This window comes from Humulus lupulus, chromosome 1 (genome assembly GCF_963169125.1).
Source record: "Humulus lupulus chromosome 1, drHumLupu1.1, whole genome shotgun sequence".
NCBI classification, from domain to species: domain Eukaryota; kingdom Viridiplantae; phylum Streptophyta; class Magnoliopsida; order Rosales; family Cannabaceae; genus Humulus; species Humulus lupulus.
Genome location: NC_084793.1, coordinates 66,023,811 through 66,041,515, shown reverse-complemented (window position 1 = coordinate 66,041,515; position 17,705 = coordinate 66,023,811). Strand labels below are relative to the sequence as shown.

Sequence of the window (17,705 nt, the reverse complement as noted above, 5' to 3'; positions counted from 1 at the left end):
ACTTGGAAACAAATCTCTCCTACTTCTACTTCATATCTCCCTCCACTTAGCGAAAATGCTAGACCCACCTGGATATAAATATTCATATTTTCTTCAGATGCTTCAATATTCTAAAACGTATTCTTGGCCTAATAAATGTTTCTCAAAAAGGTTTTTTTTTTTCTAAGGACATTTCTATCTCCAACCCATAACATTATATATAGTGTTGCACCAACACAAAAACTAAAAAATCTTAGCAACATTTTCTTTTTATTCCAACCACAACACAAAATATTACACCAAAAAATATATATTTTTATTATTTTATTGTATATATAATATAATATCCCTATATTTATTATTAAATACTAATACAAAAAACAAAATAGTACTGCTTTTTGTTAGTGAAATACTGTAGCTTAACAGCGTAATAATAAAATAAATGGAGTTAAGTTTAATTTAATTTTGTCTTTTTAACACTATATTTGCTGTTTTGGAGACTATATTTGCTGTTTTGAAGTTGGATTGGAGCAGACTAATATGGGATATTTTTTTAGGAACAATTCGATTTATCAACTTTATACACCAAACCCAATAGAATCTATGATTTAAGTAATCTTAAATCTTCACGATGTAATACATTGGTTATACTTTTTATATTCAGAATAATGAAAAGTGGAAATTCAAGCCGTAGGTAGGAAAGGAATAGGTGAAGTTGTCGTATACATGGGCAGTGGACTTGGGCCTTACCGAGAAGCCCGCCCAATAGAAAATGCAATCGACAAAACTATCTGAGACAGTGGAAACCCAATCAATCAGGCAGGGACGGACCTCAGCTGGTGGAGCTGAGAGGGAACTAAACAAATGACAGTATGTCATGCAAGCTCTCCCCCAATCCCAATTGCTTTTGCTTATCGCCAACATCAGCGACCGTCGTCGGCACCATCGTTTATTCAATGTGCACTGACGAAACAAGGCCACCGCTTCCTCTCCACTCTCTCAGTCAAAGCTGGGGATTTCTCCGCCGCCCACAAGTTGACCGGAAAATTCGTGGCAGGCTCACCTAAATCCATATCTCTCAACGTTCTTTCTCATCTCCTTTCTCCCGAAACCACCCACCCCCACCTCACGTCTCACTCCCTCCTCGTACGTACTTCCTTTTTTTTGTAGTTTTTCTGAGAATATTTCAGTGTGTAATCCGAATAGTGTTATATTCTATTTAACACAAGTGAGCTCCTTAAATGCAGTTGTATTCAATGATCAAAGAAGCATCTTGGTTCGAGTTTAACCCGAAGCTAGTAGCAGCACTCGCCGCCTTGCTTGATAAACAGGGTCGATACAGCGAATCGGAAGCACTGATTTCAGAGGCCGTTTCGAAATTGGAACATCGACACCGAGAACTTGCTCTCTTCTACTGCAACTTGGTTGAATCCCACTCTAAGCAAAGCTCGACGCATGGCTTTGACAGTTCCTACACTCAACTGTATCAGCTTCTTCGTAACTCTTCCTCTGTTTATGTCAAGCGCAGGGCCTTTGAGTCGATGGTTGGTGGTTTATGCACGATGGATCGGCCCAGTGAAGGGGAGAGCATAATGGGGGAGATGAGAGTCGATGGTCTTAAACCTTCGGTCTTCGAGTTTAGGTCTGTGATGTATGGATATGGACGACTAGGATTGTTGAGCGACATGCTCAGAATTGTGCACCAAATGGAGGATGAAGGGCTTGTGATCGACACAATATGTTCAAACATGGTTCTTTCTTCGTACGGAGCCCATAATGATCTTCCCCAAATGGTCTCGTGGCTTCAGAAAATGAAAACTTCGAGTATTCCTTTCTCAATCAGGACGTATAATACTGCCTTGAACGCATGCCCAACCATTTCCGCAATGCTACAAGACCTGAAGAATGATAACCCGCTCTCCATGGATGAGTTACATGCGACTTTGAAAGGCAACGAGGTTCTGCTGGTTAAGGAGTTAGAAGGGTCACAAGTTTTGGAGGAGGCCATGGTGTGGGATTCTTCCGAGGTCAAATTGGATTTGCATGGAATGCATCTGGGATCAGCCTACTTGATAATGTTACAGTGGATGGAAGAGATGCAAAACAGATTCAGGTTCAACAATGATGGCAAGCTTGTTGTACCAGCAGAGGTTGTAGTCGTCTGTGGATCAGGAAAGCATAGCAATGTAAGAGGAGTTTCTCCGGTGAAAACCATGATCAAAGAGATGATGGTTCGGATGAGGAGTCCCATGAAAATCGATAGAAAGAATGCCGGTTGTTTCATTGCCAAAGGGAAAAGTGTGAAAGATTGGTTGTGTTGATCCAGAAAGTAAGGAATCTTGCAACGAGTGTCTTCTCATAAGAGCCTGAGCTTGGTTGACCAATATCAAAGAAGAGAAATAAGCGCTCAATCCTTGGGTTATTCTCTCCAAACTTGAGATATCTGTAAGTCTGTCACCGTTATGTATTATTTGTATCAACCTTCCACGGTTCCACCTACACCATTAAAATGTAAAATAATGAGTTCTATTAAAAACAGTTACATCTCATGTTTTTATTGTTGATTAAACTTGGTACATCCAAAAGAACCAGATTATACATGTCTTTTTATTGTTTTGAAGAAAAAATATGACACCAATTGTCTGTCACCTGATTTATTTTTCGCCATTAGTAGATGTTCTCCGCAACATATTTTTCTTTGCAAAACCCATCAGTTTACGTAGTTTGGGCATAAACTTTAGAATTGAATACAAAGGTAAAAGCATGCTGTCATGCACCAATAACCACCACAGACCTTGATTTTCAGAGTGCGAAACAGGCAAGCTCAAACCCAAAAATCCATAGTATTAGCTGGAGATACTATGTGCTGCCTCAATCAAAACATGGGATAACTCCCAATCCCCTTACAATTTCAAAACCATGGCATCCACCATATATACATCTTGCCAAGATTTTTGTGCGAGATTGCTTCAGTAATTAACCGACGAGCCTGACCTTCAACAGCGAGAGGCAAGGATGGAGCTGCACCAACTCCAACCACGACTCCTCGCAACCTTGCTTCAATGTTACTAATGGCTCGCTGCAGTAATCAACAAATGAAGCATGTCTTAGCATTTATTTCAATGACCACAACCCGACCACTTTTTCTACTTTTTAAGCAAAATGAATTTTTTAGTCTCCTATTCAGGCAAAGGCTACGCACATTGAGCCATCGACTCGGCTAGCCATGTCATTTGATAAACACTGAGAAAGATATTTTGTTTGAGTAATGGAACTAGAAAGGATTCTCTAAAGACATGGTCCAGGATATCTTATTTCACTGATAGGATAAGAATTTATCCCTCTGTTTAGAACTTGGAATTCAAGGAAATAAAACAAATTTCAAATAATTCAATTTTCTTTTGTTTGGGTTCAAACAAAAAATGAGACTTATTTTACAGGAAAAGTAGTTCAATTTAATGTCATTTTATAGCATTGACAACTCTTATAAACATATTAAAGAAATAGAAAAGATTCAAAAAAAATATGTTACAGAATTTTTAGGGAAAATGGCTTCCTCTATTCTTCCTGATTTTTTCCCTCACAAAAAATTTCTTGGTAAAACCCTAGTTCCAAACAAAACCTACAGACTACAGTTTATTGTCACTGTAAATCTAGTGTATCAACTTTAGTTCCATAGCACCACAAACTATGATAGCTGGAACCCGGACTACAGATTTTATTTTCCCCTCTTATCTCTCTTTGGTGAGTTTAGAACAAAGTATTCAATCTAGAACAGGCCAATAAGAGGAAGGAGGGCTTTAACCAGTGGTCACCAGTTTGCCTCGGAAAAAAATATCAACTTTGTTGAGTTATGATATATAAACCAAATATCATTTTTACCTTGAAGAAATTGCATTAAAGTGGATGAAGGGGATCTCAGAGATGCAAACCTGTGCGTGTGGATTTTGAACTTCTACCCCACTGGACTTGTGAGATTTCGTCCATTCCACAAGAGGATCGTGAATGAAGGTTTCAAGCACACTCATTAAAGTCTCCCTATGCATCCTGAGAACCGAAAGTGTGATTTCACATACTCTCAAGAAGATTCCTTCATAACCAGTGATTCCCAAGCCATCAATCATGTTCTGAAATTTGATAACAGAATCCATCAAAATACATTCCAATATGATGAGAACTCTGAGCCATTACAAAAAGCTCAACTTAGGTAATGGCAATTTATCTACAACTAAGATTTTAACAAATATGTATATATATATGTATATATAATAAATAAAAAAAGAAGTCCTCATAAGGGGAAGAAAATCAAGTCAGAAATATCCTGCCAAGACATGAGTCAAACAATGCTTTGACAATTTTGTAAGTCTGGAACTGGAGTTATTCTTGCAGAATTCTATCCATGAACCAGTCATTAAAAAGTTCAACCTCACCAATAAAAAAAACAAATATTAGTAAAAATTTCTGACAATTACTTAACACTGTACACAAAAGTTCACGAAATGAGTGCTTCTCACCTGAGTTAGCCTGAACGGAACCAGCTCTGGTTTCTCCAACTGCAAACCCTTGTCAAATAAGCAACTGAAATCAACATGAACACAGTCACCAGTAGTAGAGTCGAAAAGAATGTTTTCACCATGCCTATCACCAAGTCCCACAATATGCCCAACCATTGACCACACGGCAGTAGTGTGTGCATAAGCAATCCTTGCTCTAAACCATGCAGCTGGCTCAGAAAATGTGGTCAAAAACCATTTATGAAAAACTGGGGGGAACATTGGAAGAATTTTATTCTTCAGCATCTCATCTTCAGGCATTTTACCGTGGCACTGATCATATAATCGTTTAATCTGAGGATTTGTCTTCAGCCTGTCAAATTTCCCACAGGTAATATAAATGTCTTGAAGTATATGCCTAAGTCCGCGAGTATGAGGCACCCACTCTACCATGCCACAATCCTCTGTCAAAGGTATCACAGCAAAGGTGCGAATGTAGAGCTTCCTCCGACGGCTTTCTGGGTATTTGGACAACAAACGATTTATCATTGCGGTGAACTCCATCATCCGGGCATCCTTCCGGAGATCATCTTTGGGTTTGCAGAGGAATGGACGTTCCATGCCATCACTGCCCAGTAGAATAATCTGAAATGCAGACAGATAAATAAATGAATGAAAAAAAAGGCATTGAAAGAGAGAAAAGAGAAGAGAGAAGAATTTAGAAGGTGAAATGTATAAATTTTAGAGAAAGAATCTGATTTCTTTGACAAAGTTGCATAAAAAGATTGAAAATTAATTGACACAGCTTAATCTATTTATAGTGGCAAAGAGCACAATTAGGAAAACTTGACAATCAATAAAATAATCTAATTACCCAAAATTAGCACTAAAAGTCACTTTCAAAAAGTATAGTTTCTTCAATGTCCCAATCAAATAATACTAAATAAAAAAATAACAAATATTTAGTTTCATTATTTAGCCTAACATAGTAAGTGTAATATACTTAGATTCTCCATCAAAGTGTATTAGACTTTTTGTTAAATAGACAAGCAGAAAGTTCACAAAAATGATCACGAGTGTCAAGACAATCTACAGATGGACAAGAGATTACAAAACAAGTTAAGGATCTCCAGTTTCTTTCCCAGTTCTCTTATGGTACTGACTAGTGTAAAACGTGAATTTTGAGAACCATGAACTAAAGAATTTGGAAGGATTTTCAGAAATAATAACAAATAACTGTGTATCATAAAACTACTCAAAATAACATACTTTCTTAGGTCGTTGAAGAGATGAAAGAATCTCAGCCTCGTCCGCTATGCCTGCTATTGTAGGAAGATCAGTAACAGAAAAGATATCAGAGGTAAGTGAATCAGTGAGATTCCCATCACAAGTCGGAAGATTAACTGTAAGAGATTGTTGAATCGGCATGATAATTCCTAGTGGCATCATCCTCTTCAGAGAACTAAACTCAATTGAGATGTTAATTGACCTTGATTTAGGTTGACCAGCATGAAAGCATAACTTAATCAAGTGATCTACCATGCTAGCGAACTGAATAAACAAATTGTTGCCACTATTACCCTGGCTAAATCCCTTTCGTGCAGATTGTATGATTTCTGCAGCTGCCTCCTTCCTAGAAGGAACAGTGGACTTTGAAACTGCTGCCATAATCCATAGTGCTTGTTGTGGGTACTGCCGAAGAACTGAGGTGATTACGTGTTTCACCAATCGAACAACTTCCTCATTCTGATGGCAAATTCTAGAAACCAATTGAGGCAGTACAGTTAACCACTGATACGTTGGCAAATCCTTTAAACAGCCTCTCATAATACTCATTACCTGTTGTCATAAGAAGAAAGGAAACATATTATAAGAAAGCAAAAGAGTTCCAAGACAACAGCAACAGTTAAAAAAAGGCCCTGTTTTGGTAAAAGTTCCTCTTTAAAATACAAAACATTAACGATAACAATTACCTTTAGGTGAACACTTTTGAGATCTTTATTAGTAGATGAACTGCTTCTTTGATAAAAACTTCCAAAATCAAACCATAGGGTTAACAACCTTGGAAGTGCTTGAAAGAGATTCTTATGGCCCCTGTGAAGCCCCTTGGCATAGAATAAAAGCACATCAGGCACATAAGACCACCAGCGCTTTTCTGTAGCTAAATTTGACGAACCAACAGTACTTGATGGCATCTTCCCGGGACCCAAATCAGAATTTTCTTCCTGACGTTTCCTGGCATCAGCAAGCACTTCATCACAATACTTGGCCATGTAGAAGAATCCTTTCTCCCACTTGGGCTGTAGTTCCTTTACCCTAGAGTAAAAAATAATTACATCTTCTTTCTGTTTCTGCCCAGTGTAATGGATCCATCTAGCATATAGGAGAAGAGTCTTCGCAATATCACGACTCTCATTCATACATTGAGTATCACAAACTAAAGGTGCAGAGTTCAGTGGAACCACTGACAGACTACTAATGGATGATACTGCTGCAGATCCTACAGCCTCCACAGACATATTCAGGAGTGATTGTTGCAACTCGGCTATGGCTCCATCAGATCTCCTGGTACTCCACAAAAGCTTAGCCTTCTCCATGTGTACATTAGGAGCACCTGAAGCTTGGGCTTCAAGGATGGCTCGGTTTGCCGTTTCATAATGACCAGCTGTGCGACAAAGCTTTGCATATTGAAGCCAACAATTACCTACTTGAGCACCACGACCACTAGCACCAAAAACCATTCTTCGAAAAGCTAAAAGAGGCTCCCTTGTCCATAGTGATGGCTGTGTAAATCGAAGGCGATTTTCCCAGTTCTCCATCATTTTAGAGAAGCTCGTATCGCCCACTTGAAACGACTTCTCCAAGAAGGATTCATTAGCAAGAATAGTTTGGAAGTCCTCCAACTCCCGGAGAAAGTGAAGTTTCACAACAAATGGGTATGCCCGCATGTAGGAATCCATTCCTGCAGCTGCCAGAGAAGCAATTAATGCTTGCTTAGACTGTGCAATCTTTTCAGCAACTGAAAACTGGTCCTTCTTTATCATTGCCTGGAGAATTTTGGCAACATCCAACTCAAATAATGCATTACTCTCAGAGTTGCTACAAATTAAACTGTCTTCATTAGCTCCATTAAGGAATTCATCCATCAAGTCCCACCTGCCAAGTCTCCATGCTGCTTGCACACCTTGCATGCACCATGTTTTCTTGTACTGCGGAATTCTGGAGTTTAAACCATCAACATGAGTAACCATGGCTTGGAGGTGGCACACATTGAGTAAACAATTTAGAACATCAGAATGTCTTTGTGCTGAAGTAGGTTCCATCTGCAAAGCTTGTTCACAATAAGTTAAAACCTCCCCCCAGTTTCCTGCCTTTTTGTTTATTAAAATCTGGTCCTGTAGTATCAAAGATTTTCGTAAAGATGCCACACCAGATAGACCATCAGGCTCATCTAGACAGCTATATAATTCCATTAGGTAAGAAACATCTTCATCCTCAAAAATTCCACTTCTCTCAGCTGCAGGGTTGAAAGAACCTGACTTCTCCCTTACATAAGATTCAAAGTACATTAAGGACCTTGCATATGCCTGACATCTTAAGGAGGCCCTGGCAAGTGTTACCTTTGGAATTGCCAACAAAAGTTCTGAAACATATTTACACTGTGTTATAAGTTGGTCATGATCCATCATAGAAGTTTGAGAATGATCTTTTGGCTTTAATGCTTGTTGCTTTGAAGAAGATGGTCGGGCAGCTGGGGAAAGAGCCAGATCTTGTTTCACGTCATCCACCCATTGCCCAAGATTATCAAGAAGAGTAAACACTGCTTGTACACAAACTTCAGTTTGCCTACCATTCACTCCACAGTTTTCTGATACGACAGCATCAAGAACATACAAGATTTCTTCTGTTACACAATGTCGTGCCTCCTCAGTTCCATGGCAGACAACATTAAGAACTAAATATGGCAGCAGATATACTGCTGTCTGCATGTCATGACGCACTATACCTCGACATGCATTAAAAATCCTTGCACGAGAACCTGTTGCATGTGCCATCAACTTTTTTATCCAAAAGAATATCCATCTTCTGAATGACATAGATGGTCGATAAATTGGGCCAACCAATGCAGAATCGACAACATTAGGAAGTTGAAATCTAGAGGTTAGACAAGGAGCTATTATTTCTTTCACATAATTAGAAAATCGATCCCACAATTTTTGACCCCTCTTTACCTGTATGCTACCATCAATACTATTAATCCCTCCTCCAGCATGCTCTGAAGATTTCTCCTTCAGTAATTCTGTCCTAGAAGCTGCAGCATTCTCATCCATGGATGCTTCACAACCAGCAATCTTTAGGAGCTCTTGCATTGCCAATGCAGCTGAGTCTTGAATAATAGTGTCAGGTGCAGCTCTAAAAGCTCTAGCAAGATGCTTGTGAATCAACTCATATATAAGGTCATCATCAGAGCATTCAATTTTAAAACGTTGGCATGAAAAGCCCTTCACCTTTGCTGGGTCAACTGCACCTAATGCTCCGAGACAATCAGCACAGACCAACTTCAGACGTTGTCCAACGGCAGTCCGCGATTCTTCCGCACAACCTCTCAATAAGGATGTGATCAAAGAGCTCAAAGTTTCCATGTTTCTGCCACCTTCAGCAATTATTAAACTAGTAACCTCTTCTCTTCTCAGATTTAGTAATTTTTTCAACTCACACACTACCATATATCTCACATTTAAGTTCTCATGATTCAGACCATCAACAACATCTCGCAATTGATCATTCAAAGTCATTGACCCACGAGCTTCCTGTAGAACTTTATTGACTTCTGATAGAGCTGGAAAACTAGGCAATATGGGGAACTCACAAAGATATTGCTTTAAAACAACTTTGTTGTTCAGCACAAGGTCTTCTAATATTTTTCCCACTTTCTCTAGATGTCTTGTTGGGTTTTCTTTGTCTCTCTCTGTGAAGGGAATCAGAGCAGCAAAGACTTGAGAAACTACATATTTTGTGCTAGATGGTGATCGTTCAGCCAATTGTTTGATGAAAAAATGCAATAAGTTGAGACCCTCTCTTTGGAGCAGTTCTTTATTAATAGCATGCATAAGAAGAACCATCAGTTTTGGCACATAGGTACAAAGTTGAGAACCCATCATCTTAATCAGCATCTCAATGCGTTGTAAGGCTTGCTTCTGCAGTGAATAATCCTCTGAGTGAAGCATCTTTCTATCAATACTGTTAAGGAGGCCAACAAAATGATGCCTTAGAAAGCTTGGAAGATCTTCACCACCAATTAGAACCCTAGCAATTTCTTTTATCATCTCAGGTACTCTTGCTAACCTGGAAACAGATAGAAATAAGTAATGCTTGGCATAAGGAGAGGCAAAGGATAAATATGAAGCAATATACAATCATAACATATCATTAAACTCGATAGCCATTAGTCAGTCATGGCTTGTGAAAATGCCTAAATGACTCAAAATAAAAAACGATATGTGAAGAGATTTTAAGGCAATGAAAAACCAAAATATAAATAGCAGACAACTGATATGTATCTCTACGGCAACAGAACCAAGTTGATAATCAACTCGCGGGCTCTTTTTTCTTCTGTTTTATTGTGGGGGAGAAGGGAAGAGAGAGATAGAAGGCAAAGAAAAACCAACTAATAGGCATAATTTTTGTCAATGTATTCTCAATTTTTTGATAAAGTATACAGCAATACCTTCTACTTATTTCATCTGCATCAGTTCCATCCAAAAAACATACAAGTTCATCTAATAGCGCCGGTAATGCAGCTGCAAAAATTTCTTGCTTGTCAGAACCAGTCTGGGCTTGGTAAAATTGCAAGACAGAGAGTAATTCTTGGCCATCTGCACGATGAAGAGCAAAAGCTAGCACTTTTGGTAGCCAATTAACTATCAAAGGGACCATATCAGTGTTCAAACATTTAGCCAACTCATATAACGCATCAACTGCTTGATCATCATCCTGTTGAGACACAATGAGTTTTGGAAGAACAACAGGAACCATTTTCTTGACAAGTTCTTCGGTTTCAACACCAAGAACTGCTTCTGCAAACTCTCTGATCATTACTGGACGGCAAGAAAGCCTTGCTGACAAATAATTAAATAGTTCGTTTTGAACATGAACCACTTTTGAGAGAATTAACTCAAAACCTCCTCTAAGATGGAAGTAGCAAGATTTGTGTATTAGCCTTGATGCATTCATTCTCACTGTCACATGAAAATTATCAAGCTGATCAATCAATAAGATTAGAGAAAATAAAAAGAGCTGATTGTATATATCGACAGCAATCATAATTTCTGCAGTTGTTTCCAAAAGGGTCTCAAATATTTGGGGGTCTTCAGCAGCTGCCAGTGCATGTTTGATTATATCCATAAATTTTTGTTCTTTACTTTTCTGTTGTGTGTCCTCGTCAGGAAATAAACAACTCAAAACAGTATCTTCAAGGAATGAGCTAATTTGACTGCAAAATGCTTCTCTTATAGCCTTCTTTCTGTTAAGAAGCAAAAAACTAACACTTCTAATCCATCTGGATCCTGTTTCAGTGAGATTAGTAGTGGTTTCATGTATTATGATCCTTCGAATATTTTTTACACAAGAAACTTGAACCTCTTCAGATGACTCATCATAAAGAAGTTCAAAAAACAGATTCCTTAGAAGACTGAAATCACAATCCATATTGGTTTCCCTCCAGTGTATATCAAGCATATTGACATCTTTTACATACACTTCATTCTTGCATTTATTTTTTGTGTCACACTTTGGACACCAAAATCCTTGCAATAAATAATCTAGTGTTTGACAGTGTTTTTCATTTGTTGTATTCAAGAACAATTTGAATTTACTTTTATCTACACCATCTCCAGCATTACAAGAACCATAAAGGCATGATAAATAACCAAGAGAAAACGGAATAACATTCTTAACCTTGTCATGCTTTTCTCCTTCTACGAATCTGCACGACCAGGGAAAAAAAGGTAATAAATGACTCTGAATCGTATATAGGTAATTGTGTGCACAAAAAACAACAATAGAATAAAGAAGCAGCTTCTTAGTGATAATATTTCGACAAACACTTTACTACCTGAGACTATAACACATAACTGTATACAAGCTATATACACCCAAAAAAAAACATAGATGCCTAGTGTATTCAAGATCAAAAGTAAAATGTAAGTTCCAAGACGAGAAACCAAAGTTATGATTAGAATTAATATTCAGCGATGAAAGTTAAAATGCATACAACATGTTATGTATTTTCTTTTCTATCTTAACCTCGTTCATGGTACCCACAAAAAGACAATTTCAAATAATCATTTATCTAAACCATAGCAATAAGTAACTTTGACTTTTGACTTACTCCAGCCTTCTAAATGTATGTGATAGTATTTGAGGACCAGACCACAATGCAATAACTGGCATTGACATTACTGCCTCAATTCTAACTTCTTCAGCTTCATCATGTAGGCCCAAATCAAGCACTTCCAGATCAGATTCACTTCTGCTATCAGCAAGTTTGCTTGCAACTTGAATAGAAAGACATTTTGTTTTCCTCAGATTATTAGGCTCGCTACCAATGACAGAATGGGTCCAAGGAAGTTTAATCAGTATGCGAACAAGATCTTCATTAAAACCCTGATTTCCAAATATCTTGCTCTCCCCAAAAAGTGGACCTACATGTGAACAAACTATCAGTTCATGTCAGAAAAGGAAAAAGGAGCCTATACAAAACTATTAACTGCCAAAATTTTAAAAGAATTAAGTTATTAGTAACTGTGGAAACTTTCCTAACAGCATTTTAAAGGAAAATAACCATCAGAAAACTAGCAAATTTTGTTCCATAACTTGACTACAGAAGAAACTGAAAAAAGAGGCACAACCCATACTGATGAAACCCAAGAAGGTGCACACAAAAATCTGATCTGAATACATATCTTAATTGAATCAAAATAGCTGACCCTGATCAAGGAGATCGGTTTAATTCAAGATGAGCCTCTTCCTCAGAAACTTATACCAGAATCTTCCTAGGGACTCGACTCTCTCTCAGCCTTTAGATACAGACCCCTGAAAGTAACTAACTCAGCTACAAAGCAAAACAAACTTAAACTATTTTCGTAACTATAAAACTAACAAAACAGAGCCTGCATACTCCTTTAACATACAGGCAACGTAGCACATTCTTGTGCATTTGATTATTTCAACATGGCTATGATTTATTATTCAAGCATGTGTACATGGTCAAGTTTGGTTATAGTCATCATATTTACTAGAGAATATATTTTTAGCATCAAGCTAACTTATTTACATCACCACGATCAGCTTGGCTGAAACTTAAAATACCAGGTTAGTTTCATCAACTCACTTTGCAAAAGCAATATGCTGTGAATTCCTTCAAGATAGATAGAAAAATCAGGCATGATTGAAGTTGAACTATCTTGGTTTGCCTACATTAACCAAAAAAACGAGTTTGTTAACAGAAGATGAACATGAGAAAGTTGACATACTGCATAAAACTTACAGTTTAAGCCCATATACCTGTTCCAGTATCCAGGATATCCATGAATACATCTCCTGAAAAATTACAAGTGCCATATTGGTCTGTGGATATTTACAGAAGGTGATGCAAAGCATGCTAAGAGCTGTTAAAGCTAGATGTGGTTTTAGAGAACTTGGACTGACAGCAGGAGATTTTAAAGATTTAATAAAAGAAAGAAGTGAGGAATGCATATCATGTGCATAATCTTCTTCTCTTTCACAAGCAACAACCCATGCATGCTTTTGCTCCATCTGATTACTGTCATCAGAAGCCATAATTTCCTCATCTAACTTCTGTCGTTTGGTCTTGAAAGCCTCTAAATCATGAATGTGTCTCTTTTCCCGGACCCTTGTGTTTCCAAATGATTTGTCACTTGGTATTGACAAATCTAGATTTCTATGATCTGTTACTTTCCCTCCAACACGATCAGGACCAAGTATGGAAATAGCTACTTGAAGACAATCTATCAGGGAGAAGCAGGGTTCTGGAAGAGAAAGTGTGTAAACAAGTGACTCAGGCTTCCATATATGAGCGGGACAGTTTTTTGCAATGCGAATATATGCAGTGCACATTGCAACCTGAGAAGCAGAAATTACTTTTAGATCTCAGAACAAATCAATTCTGCAGGCCTATCAGCTATTTAAAATTGATTTATGGTGCATAAGAATTATTATATGCCATCTCAATGTAGAAAGATGGAACATTAACCTTAAGCTCCTGGCTTTTGGTTCTCCTTATTGACTGAGGAAATACATTTACTAAATCAGCAGCTGTTAACTTGACAACAACATCAGAACAACCAGAGTGTAATGCATTCAGGCAACCACCCAATGACGAATCATAAACCATGTTTCTGCAGCATAGTGACATTGTTAGCATTCAGAGAAAGATGGACAAAAATATTGTTCCAGTGGATTTCTAAAGAGATCCACTAGCAGGCGATTGATTACAGGCTACAGCACAATGCATGTACATGGCTTACACATATACATAACATTATCTCCTAACCACTAAAAAATAAGTTAAACAAATCAACAGATAAATTCACATTGCAATATTATATATGAAAGTTCTACTAGAAAATAACAAGCTCTTCCAGTCAAATACCTATACACAGGAAGCTCCTCTTTGTCCTCACTTAATATAGTGGATATCGACTGAATTATTTTCTGATGAGGGAGAATGTCAAAATTTACTGCCGATGCAATGATACTTGCAAAGTCAAAACATGCCTTCAACAAATTCAAAGTGTTAAAAACTGTACAAAAAAATCTAAAGAAATACATATATAAATCAGGCTAAGAAAAAAATATGTAGAAATCTCTATCAACACGCTTCTTGAAATTGATTAATATGCTAAAAGTAAAAAACGATAACAACTTCAGGATTACCCACCACATGCAAATCTACATCTCCGTAACATAATAGAGAACATGCAGCCATTACAAATGATACATTAATTAGTCCTTCTACATAGAGAGTTCCTTCTGTAAGGCATTTTGCAAGAAGCCTAATCATCCAAGTTGCAAAAAGTTGCCACCTTTCTTTGCCCGATAGGTTAATCAAAATACCAGTGCCATCTGTCGGTTTGTTACATGCTGGGAGATCTCCTAGAGGAGCTGGATCATTTGAAATCTCATCAAATGACTTAAAGAAACACCTTAAAGTTAATCTAGTGGGTTCTGCAATGCTTGCATGGTCAGTGCAGCATGATGCTACATAGAAAATATCTGCATGAGAACAAAGGTGTGTCAGATTTATTATATGCCTTATAAAGTAAGAAACAGATATAGAAAACGCATCATAACATATTTGAGAGATTTATGGCAAGTGAGAGAGGGCTAAGGCAGGCCTTAACACTCTCCCATGTGGCAGAGTGCAAATAAATAGTCCATCCGGAGAGTTAAAAAAATTATATGACTTTTCCATCCCAATCCACTATGCAAAGCAAATATTTTCAAAAGCAATTGATCAATAATTACTTCTTATACCTTCAACAACCAACATGGCATCAATGAAAAAAAGACGGTAAGCATCTCGTGTTCCAGTCCGAAGCAAAGATAAAAGTGACCCGACAGTTTCAAAAATTACACCATGCCGAGAACTGAAATGAAAGATATTACTTGAACCATTAGTAATAATAGCAGGCAGCAAGATCATGAACAACAACAAAAAAAGTTATAAAATGCCCCCAAATAATTATTGTCTCGAAGCCTAAGGCTGCCTTAAAATGAAATAGAAACTTAACTGTCATATGAAGCCTGGGAAGCAGTAAAAGTTGGAAATATACTTTGTACCAAGGAGCATATAACTTCAACTTCTCAAGAATGGAAACCGGGAACCACGTTGAAAAAACAATTATATATATAAACATAATACACACGCGCACGCACACACACAATGAACTAACAACTTTATATTACCGGTATCAATTATCAAATTAATTCCTGTAAAAAAGTCTGCTGGGGTTTTATAACTATTCATATTATAAAATTCAAATCACAAATTAGATGAAGAGTTCAGAAATCGTCATCAAACTACAAGATTATTTCTTTGCTAGCAGCCAAAACTTAAAACATGCATAATCAAAAGATCGTATGTATCATACTGAAAGTTTCTCTGTTCCAACCAACCCTTTAATTACAGAAAGTTCCGTTGCTTATCTAGTTGTTTAGCAAACACATAATGCGCTTAGAATTTAGCTAACACACCCACGCGGCTAGGCACATGCGAGCATACAGAACTTGAGTTCCAACTTTTTTCACATAAATAAGACCAAGATCGTTGTCATAACTATGCTCATCAAAATTTCACACAAAGCAAGAAATTCTTGAATGTGTTACCGAAATGCGGGTTCCGCAAAGAAAGGAAGAATCCGACCAAGAACAGGTAAAATAGAGCTCGCCTTCCCATGATAAAAGACCCCAGGAAAATTCTTCGCAATGTGGGAAATGAGCTTCAAAACAGCTATCACTTCTCTCTCATTGGCTGCATATCATAAAAGAATCCCATTAAACTTATATGTTATCAGATTCTGAAAAAGCTAAATAGGTAACACTCCGCCCAAAGTGAACTTACAACGATTTTTTTAACTTTCTTTAAATACAATTAGTGTTAGGTGTTAGAAAGACTTGTTAACGATCTTTCCATCGTAATTAATTTCTCGAGAACCAAACGGATTTTAAGAGAAAGAAGAAGAGAGAGAACCAGAACCAGAGGGGGAAGGAACGACATAGGCGTGGAGGAGATTAGGAAGCACCGCACGGAACCTAATTTCGAGAGCGTCATCGTCTGCATTGGAAGGAGGAGTGGAGGGAGAAGCCGCAATGCGTTCTCGGAGCTCGTGAACGAGGCTCGACAAGTTGGCCATGCCCTAAAGCATCAGAGCGTCGTTCTCTCGGTCTTTCGGTTCCCTCTCAATCCCAATTTCGAAATGGCACACCAGTGGTAGTGAGCCGACAGTTGTAGCTTTTATACCGTTCAGTGGCCGCGCCACTTTATTTATCACTGCCTGCCCACAATTGTTTTGTATGTCGTCACTCGTCGGTGTCGGTTTCAAGCTGTCAACTTTGATTTACTTTATTTTTTAAAATACATTCTCCAAACACATATTTTTTTTTTTTGTGTGAGTTTTAGCTAAATATTATAAAGAAAGTGTATTACAAAATACGCAACCAAAACATATTTTTTTTTATAATTTCCTCAAACTTTTATATTATATCATACATCAGCTTCTTTATTTGTTATCTACATCATTTAAATATTATATATTTTAAAAATATTTTATTCATTTTAAGAAATAAAATAATTAAATATAATAATATTACACTCATATATATACAAAAGTTTATAAAAAAATAATAAAATATTTATAGCTTGATGAATAATATTTCACTACATATATAGAGAAATACTATTCATTTAGGTAAAAAAATATAACTTTACATCACTCATTGGAAAACTATTTAACAATTTTTTCTCTATCTTATAAATAATTAGACATTTTACCTCCTCCATTCAGAGTGCTCTTACCACTTACCACTACAGTCAAAGCATCTGTTATCCCCATTTCCTGTCGTGGGCCCGGGACGACGGTCTAGGCCCTTGGTCTGGGCGTTCGGATGTGGGCCCGGCCCAAGCCCGCTTGGTACAGGAGTAACCAAGGGCCACGGCCTTAGTGTGATTTTGGACCCGGATGGTGTCCGGGATGGTGATCCAGGACAGTTGTCCGAGAGACGTACAGAGCGGATTACAGTTGAAGTATACGTAAAACGATCCCGGAGCCTGGTAAATGGTCCGGGCCTGTGGTAAACGAAGAGGGACAAAGGTAAACGAACCCGGATCAGGTTCTCCCCGTTTGGCAAGGAAAAGCATCCGTGACCCTGAAGCCGCCCCACGAAGCGTGGGGGTTGTCCCCACTTTTCACCTGCGGAAAAGGCCACTTCGGGATTGCACGCTGATGTTTCATATTTGCACTGCCAAGTACTCTGACTGGTTTTGTCCCCTGAATCTGCCTCGTAACTCGAAGTGCCCAGACTAAAAGTACCGTTTTGTCGAGCGAAGTATAGTTCTTGGGCCGCCCTATTGAGCCTTAATTAGTCTTGAACCTATGTATGTTTTATCTTTTATATTGGGCTTCCGCCAGAGAAGTCAAGGGTATCCACATC

The 17,705-nt window shown here is 37.9% G+C and overlaps 2 protein-coding genes across 5 annotated transcripts; one reads left to right on the top strand and one right to left on the bottom strand.

Annotated features, from left to right (window-relative positions):
• The first annotated feature begins 536 nt into the window (after positions 1-536).
• Positions 537-2,627, top strand: LOC133793627 (pentatricopeptide repeat-containing protein At2g17033). Its single transcript, XM_062230937.1, has 2 exons — positions 537-1,125; positions 1,227-2,627. Exons 1-2 carry the CDS (start codon positions 844-846, stop codon positions 2,298-2,300), a joined length of 1,356 nt encoding a protein of 451 aa, XP_062086921.1. The 5' UTR covers positions 537-843; the 3' UTR covers positions 2,301-2,627.
• Positions 2,338-16,541, bottom strand: LOC133793603 (serine/threonine-protein kinase ATR). 4 transcript variants are annotated; one of them, XM_062230918.1, is made up of 16 exons: positions 16,246-16,541; positions 15,882-16,026; positions 15,030-15,142; positions 14,434-14,768; positions 14,146-14,270; positions 13,747-13,891; positions 13,038-13,616; positions 12,865-12,946; positions 11,863-12,190; positions 10,201-11,457; positions 6,446-9,818; positions 5,742-6,311; positions 4,494-5,117; positions 3,912-4,106; positions 2,774-3,058; positions 2,338-2,475 (listed from the first exon to the last, which is right to left on the bottom strand). In XM_062230918.1, exons 1-15 carry the CDS (start codon positions 16,406-16,408, stop codon positions 2,891-2,893), a joined length of 8,202 nt encoding a protein of 2,733 aa, XP_062086902.1. In that variant the 5' UTR covers positions 16,409-16,541; the 3' UTR covers positions 2,338-2,475; positions 2,774-2,890. The 4 variants fall into 4 exon arrangements, with proteins under 4 accessions (XP_062086902.1, XP_062086909.1, XP_062086906.1 ...); XM_062230925.1 differs by having other exon boundaries at positions 11,863-12,175; XM_062230922.1 differs by having other exon boundaries at positions 16,252-16,541.
• Positions 16,542-17,705: the final 1,164 nt, after the last annotated feature.